The sequence below is a fragment of the Arachis ipaensis genome, chromosome B02 (assembly GCF_000816755.2).
Source record: "Arachis ipaensis cultivar K30076 chromosome B02, Araip1.1, whole genome shotgun sequence".
Classification (NCBI taxonomy): domain Eukaryota; kingdom Viridiplantae; phylum Streptophyta; class Magnoliopsida; order Fabales; family Fabaceae; genus Arachis; species Arachis ipaensis.
In genome coordinates, this window is record NC_029786.2 from 105,634,068 (window position 1) to 105,640,881 (window position 6,814).

General features: G+C 35.1%; 2 protein-coding genes across 3 annotated transcripts in view; one reads left to right on the plus strand and one right to left on the minus strand.

The window, feature by feature from the left end:
* Nucleotides 758-5,882, plus strand: LOC107626254 (kinesin-like protein KIN-14C). Of its 2 annotated transcripts, none has more exons than XM_016329093.2 (17): nucleotides 758-959; nucleotides 1,081-1,329; nucleotides 1,469-1,613; nucleotides 1,993-2,081; nucleotides 2,171-2,290; nucleotides 2,476-2,679; nucleotides 2,953-3,162; nucleotides 3,269-3,343; nucleotides 3,489-3,635; nucleotides 3,741-3,876; nucleotides 3,980-4,089; nucleotides 4,184-4,345; nucleotides 4,429-4,646; nucleotides 4,828-4,909; nucleotides 5,022-5,126; nucleotides 5,221-5,325; nucleotides 5,470-5,882. In XM_016329093.2, the coding sequence occupies exons 1-17, from the start codon at nucleotides 915-917 to the stop codon at nucleotides 5,632-5,634; spliced, it is 2,367 nt and encodes a 788-aa protein (XP_016184579.1). In that variant the 5' UTR covers nucleotides 758-914; the 3' UTR covers nucleotides 5,635-5,882. The 2 variants fall into 2 exon arrangements, with proteins under 2 accessions (XP_016184579.1, XP_020972218.1); XM_021116559.1 differs by having other exon boundaries at nucleotides 769-959; nucleotides 1,084-1,329.
* LOC107626255 (sulfite exporter TauE/SafE family protein 2-like) overlaps nucleotides 6,632-6,814 on the minus strand; it is a 2,284-nt gene continuing 2,101 nt past the window's right edge. The window contains exon 5 of the mRNA XM_016329094.2: nucleotides 6,632-6,814. This exon is cut by the window's right edge and continues 1 nt beyond it. The gene's annotated coding sequence lies outside the window, so the exon portion shown is untranslated.

Consider the following 6,814-nt stretch of genomic DNA (forward strand, 5'->3'; position numbering starts at 1 on the left):
TTCTGTATAGTTTTCATTATTTGAAAAAAAAAATAACTTTATTATTATAATGCAAATTGAATTGTATTTTAGCTTTAGATTTTTTTAGTATTTGTGTTGATTCGTAAACTTTTTTTTATATGAGACTTTAATATTAAATTATTTTGTTCACAACTTCATTATATAATTATATTATAATGTATTTATTATAATTAAGTCATATTTTTATTTTATTTTATTTATTTATTTTTTATTATAGGCTGTTCTTGGACTGTATGGGATGACTGATGCAGAGGCGAAACCAATATTATTCTGCTCGTGCAAAGATAATTCAGTTCGTATATATGAATTGCCGACGTGAGTGACCATCAAGCTTGCATCTAGTTGTCTTGCAATGTCTCTGTATTATATCATTCTTGTTTTTCTTGCTGTTGTAGCTACTTACTGTGCCTGTTTCTACAGGTTTTTAGAGAGAGGTCGACTGTTTACAAGACAAGAAGTTCAATCCTTTGAGATACTTCTCTAGTTATTACTAATTTTTTGTTTTGATCATAATTTTCTTTCATGCTCATATAGAAATTGAATTAACTATGATTTTGAAATAACTAGTTGCCCACTCTATGCAAATTGCAAAACTTGGGTGGGCTGAATGTACCAAATCACCCTTGTGTGGGCCTTAGCAAAAATAAAAAAGACGATTTTTGTTACGAGGAAGATAACCGTTAGTTTCAAATTTGAATTTATAAAAAAAAGGATTATTTCTTTATTTTATTTTATCGTAGATGATTAGATCAACTGGGTGAGTTAACCGCGCCACACCCAAATTCAAATTTCACGCTCCATCCACAACACAACGCAACACCCCGCTCTCTTCGTCTTCCCTTTCCCACAAACCCTAAGTTCCCAAATTGACCCGACCATTTCCGAAGCCAAACATGGCTTCTCGAAACCAGAACAGGCCTCCTCGCAGCCCCTCTCACGTAAGTCCCCATTTCCCCCCTTTCATCTAATTTCAGCATCGATTTCATTCACTGATAGTGATAATAATTTTCGAATCTAAGGCAATTTCTTCTTCGGATTTTTTTGTTTGTTTTATTTTAGAAGAAGGTGGGTTCAGAAGAATTATTCTCGGATAAGCGTCGAAGGATCGGAGCTGACAAGATGGAGAGACAAGGAGCCACTGGAGGTAGGATAAGGACGCCATTTTCCTCCGTTAACAACCGCACGGATGCCGCAAGTGAGGCCGGAAGCGCCGAACCCTCTGAGTGTGATACCATTGAGTTCACCAAGGAGGACGTAGCGGCCTTGTTGAATGAGAAGATGAAGAAGGGGAATCCTTATGATAATAAGGTACTTTGACAATCTTAATGAATTTGTGTTATCTGGGCGGTGGATCTTATTTGGACAATTTTTTTTTGCTGAAGTACTTAGGTGGTTGTTGTTATGCTGGTGTTTTAGTTTCATAGTGTTTTCCCAACTCGTTTTGCAGAAAAAGATGGAGCAGATGACTGACCTGATAAAGCGGCTTAAGCTTTGCGTTCGCTGGTTTAAGAAAATTGAAGAAGGAGATGCCCAAGAAAAGCAGAGGCTTGGTTCTGAACTAGAGGCAGCTCAGAAGAAGTGCAATGATATTGGTATTGTGTTTCTCTCTTGACTATGTGGACTTTTTCGGTGACAACTGATAAGTTGATTGGATGTGTTGTTGAAAATATCTGATTTTTGTTAAATATGTGGTTGAATGCTAGCTTCTTTGAATTATACTATTATTACGCTGTGGCATCCAAGATGCAGAGTATTATCCGTGAATATGGATGTCTTTCTTTAGTATAACTGTCTAATGATTTCAAATTCCTAACAAAATTTGATGTTGAAGAAAGCTTCAATTTTCTACCTTGTTGCTTTGGCTGCTTTTTCTAAAAGTCTACATAGTACTTACATTTCCTTTGACATGTTATAAGAAATTGATACCATTAGACCAACCATTTATTCATTAAATACTCATGTTTTTCTCAGAGATTGAGTTGAAGAATATGATGGAGGAATTGAACAAGAGAATCTCTGATTTAGAAGAGAGAATTGCAAAGGAAGAATCAGATAAGTTGGTAAGAATGCCTGGTTGAATATCCCAATTGAAGAGTCTATTTTTGCCCCTCTTGCCTAATGGCCTAAGTTTTCTTGGATTTAAAACCAGGAAGCAGATAATCGTTATAGAGAAGAAAAGGAAGCAAGGAATGCGGCTGAGAAAGTTTGTAAAGAGAAATCCACTGAGCTTGAGCGGATTCAGGGCGAGAAATCAGCTGCTGAGCGAAAGGTAATACTGTGCTATATTCTAGAAAAGATAGTCATTGATAAACTGGTCAAATATGTCAGGCAAAAATATTTCTCTTGGGTTATTCCTCACTTGATTTAATAATGCTAGTCAGTTATTTGATTCCTGGTGATTCCCTCATTGTTATTTATTTATCATTTTTTCTTTGAAACTGTTGAGTTTTGCAGGCAAATTCAAATGAGGACTTGTACAAAAGATCACAGGAGTACAATATGAGTCTGCAGCAGTACAATAGTCGTCTTCAGTCAGATCTTGAAGCAGCTAAGGAAGCACAGAGAAAACTTGAAACAGAGAAAGCAACTGCTGTTGAAAGCCTTAGTCTTGCTAGAGGTCACAATAAGATACTGCAGAATGAGTTGGCGACTCTTAAAGTAAGTTTTTTCAGTCTGATCTTTCTTTCTTTCACCTGCTAATGCAGTTATGCTGTTTTCTGTGCTGGCATCGTTCTTCATGATGGCACTGGAATTCAACTTGTACTCTGATTCCTAACATGTCATAAAATCTTATTGTGAAAATAGGAAATACTTTTGATTTGAGCATTACGCTGTTACGTGCTTTTCAATTATTGGCATTAGCTTCCAGTTGTTGTCTTTGTATAGCATTCTAAAGTTTGTTCACTCCCTTTTTCATATTTGGTTTTTCAGGCTTCACAGAGTGAAGCTCTAAATGAGAAAGAAAAATTAGCAAATGAACTAAAATGTCTTCGTGAGGAGTTAAAACAAATCAGAGATGACCGTGATTGTCAACAGAAGCAAGTAAAGAATTTAACAGCAGAAGTAGCAAAGTACAAAGAATTTACTGGGGAATCATGTAAACAATTGGATTCCTTGATAGATAAAACAAACGCCCTTGAGGTTTGTACAGATTTCCAGCTTTGTAATTTTTTATCCTTTTTATTAATTATGTGCACTCCTGTGACCATAAGTCACAATATCATAATAGAGTGGGCTTTCTTTATAGGAGACTTGTTCTTCTCAAAGGGAGAGAATATTCACACTCGAGCAGCACCTGGCAACTGAAAGGGAGAAGTTAAAGGTAAGGCAATTGACTTATATGTATCACATATTCTTACCTTTGTGGCTTTGCTAAAATTTTATCGGAAATAATTAAATGGTATTTATATATATAGTCCTCATTTGATTACTAGATTTGATGCTAACATCTATTTTATTTCTTTTAGATGGCTGATATGTCTGTATCAGAAACAAGAACAGTGTTTGAAGATCAGAAAAGAATCATACGTGAACTGCAGGATAAATTAGCAGATAAAGAATCTCAAATAGTTGAAGGAGATAAGCTGAGGAAAAAACTTCACAACACCATTCTGGTAATACTTTTTTGCCAAGTAATTGGTATCATCTCCACATTCCCTCTTCAGTTGTGAGGCAATATATTCTAACCAATGGTCATTATTCTAATTTTCAAATTGTAGGAGCTAAAAGGAAATATTCGCGTGTTCTGCCGGGTGAGACCTTTGCTACCAGATGACGGCACAGGAACTGATATGGTCGTTTCTTACCCTACATCAACAGAATCACTTGGCCGGGGAATTGAATTGGTTCAAAATGGTATATGCTCAAATTTCTTTGCACCATTCTCTCTGTTATGATTTTCACTTAGTGTCTATGCTTGCCAAACAAGTATAACAATGCCATCGTTGATGATCAACAGGGCAGAAGTACCCTTTTACATTTGACAAGGTGTTTAATCACGACGCTTCTCAGAATGACGTATTCCTAGAGATATCCCAGCTGGTGCAGAGTGCACTTGATGGATACAAGGTTGATTTTTTACTTTGACATGTCATACTCAACACTTATCTTTTCTTTTTGGTACAAACTGCATTGACAAGAGGATCATGGCTTGTTATGGCAGGTGTGTATCTTTGCGTATGGGCAAACGGGTTCAGGCAAAACTTATACAATGATGGGCAGGCCTGATGCTCCAGATTTGAAAGGGTTGATACCACGTTCTCTGGAACAGATATTCCAGACAAGCCAATCTCTGAAAGATCAGGGTTGGAAGTACAAAATGCAGGTTGGTACCTAGTATACTTCGTCCTGGTTTTCATGTGGTTATACCTATGAATGGGAGCTGAAATATTTTGTTAACATTTGTAGGCATCAATCTTGGAAATATATAATGAGACCATCCGGGATTTGTTATCAAATAGGCCATGTGGGATTGACCAGACACGAACAGACAATGGTGTTTCTGGCAAGCAGTACAATATTAAACATGATGCAAACGGAAACACACACGTTTCTGACCTAACCATTGTGGATGTTTGTAGCGTGAACGAGATTTCCTCACTCCTAAAACAGGCTGCCCAATGCAGGTATGGTTTGGTTTATATATGTTGGATCCTCCAATATAATGCAAGAACCTGTGTGCTCTTTCACATGAATTGCAAATGAAATATTGTTCTCTTCCAAGTTCCAGCTACTCATATACATAATACATTTTTGTTCTTGTTCTACAATTTACTTATAACTTAAGATTTTTGTGCCCTCTTTCAGGTCTGTGGGAAGGACACAGATGAATGAGCATTCATCTAGAAGCCATTTTGTCTTCACTTTGCGTATTTGTGGGATAAATGAGGTACTTGACTCCTAATACACATTGATAAAACTTTTATTTTTCATTCTGAGACACACTTCTAAATCTTTGTACTGTTTTTTTGTCTTAATACTTTATTTTCTGATGCGTGTAGAATACTGAACAACAAGTACAAGGTGTCTTAAATCTGATTGATCTTGCTGGAAGTGAAAGACTTTCAAGGAGTGGGGCAACTGGGGACCGGTTGAAGGAAACTCAGGTATCAATTTGATTTGCATTGTTCAACAAAACAGTAATTAATGCTTGTAATAAAAAAGAGATAGTAACTAATTTTGTTTTGCTGCAACATTCAGGCTATCAATAAAAGTCTATCATCTTTGAGTGATGTAATATTCGCTTTGGCAAAGAAAGAAGAGCATGTTCCTTTCAGGAATTCAAAACTTACATACCTTCTTCAGGTATGATTCTTAAATTTGTTACATACTACATAGATGTCCATACTACTTAAATTTCTATGTTCTATGTCCATACTACATAGGTATGATTCTTAAATTTGTTACATGCTACTTAACTTTCTATGTTGTATCCATGTGCATTTGCAGCCATGTCTTGCTGGTGATTCAAAAACATTGATGTTTGTCAACATTGCACCTGATCAATCATCAACCAGCGAGTCGCTTTGCTCGCTTCGTTTCGCAGCCAGAGTCAATGCGTGTGAAATCGGGGTTCCAAGGCGTCAAACTCAGACAGCCACATATCATCCATAACCCAAAAATAAAACTGTTATTTATATATTAGTGTTTGGAAAAAAAAATGCTATTCTTTCATGGTGCTTTGATAGATGTAAGAGTGTAACATTTTAGAGAAATGGGGCTTGTGTAGTTTGTTTGTAAAGAGGCTTAGATTTAGCCTCCAAAAGAAAGTACTAATGATTTGTATCATTTAGCTGACCATAATAGTCACCTTTTCATTATTTTAGCAGTGTTGACCATTCTTAAAATAAAACTTTCATCCTGTGAATTGTTCTTGAGGGAAAGCTCTACATAGAACAACACAAATCCTTACTCCTTTTCTTCTGCCTCTTTTTTTCTAAGAGGGATGAAACTTCGTTTTGAAGAAAATTGTGAATAAATAAAGGAATACGGATGATAGGAAAATAAGAAATAAATAAATACTAAGGCATGAACTTGTGTATATTAATAGAGTTGAATTTGAGTAACTGTCAATTCCGTGAGCATTTTTAGTAAAAGTATTTAATCTAAAGAAATATTCCTTCCATTAAGATTAAGATTATTAAAATGAATAACAATTTCTAGTCTTTTAACATTTTATAAAAATATGTATAAAGCCTGTTAAGACTTGTTAACATGAATAACCTATAAGAAATAATTGAATGTTAGAATTTAAAAAGAAATATGACTATTAACTTTTTTTTCCAATTCATTACTAAAATTTATAGCCTACTTTTAGGTATCCCAACATAAAAAGATAATAGTGATATGTGGGTAAAATGGTATCAAACGTCAAAGAACTGAAATGATAATCAATTTGAAATATATGTTAACCTTAAAAAATAAAAGAATATAAAAAGAATAAGAGAATCTGAGATACCATATTCTGTTGTGAGCAACAGAACCGAGAAACGTAAATTTTTCTATTTCTTGAATTTACTCATCCCTTCTTTCTTAATTGTGTTTAGGTACTGTACTCTCTTTTCTTCAATAAGAATTTCTCTAACGAAATAATGACAAAGTTACATTCATGTGATTCATCTTCCCGGAAGCTGTTATATGTTATTGCACATGGATATTACATGTCAGAATATAATAGCAGTCAAGCCTATGCTACATATTAATTTCACTCTCATAAGCTTGGCTACATTATCTATCTTAGTAATTTGTTTCCGTGACTCTCAGTAAGTCCAAAATTGCACTCCATGTACCATGT

Coding starts and splice junctions, on each gene's coding strand:
- LOC107626254 (XM_016329093.2), top strand. CDS start 915: ATGGCTTCTCGAAACCAGAACAGGCCTCCTCGCAGCCCCTCTCAC. Junction 4,647..4,827: donor AAACAGGCTGCCCAATGCAG/GTATGGTTTGGT, acceptor GCCCTCTTTCAG/GTCTGTGGGAAGGACACAGA. Junction 5,326..5,469: donor AACTTACATACCTTCTTCAG/GTATGATTCTTA, acceptor GTGCATTTGCAG/CCATGTCTTGCTGGTGATTC.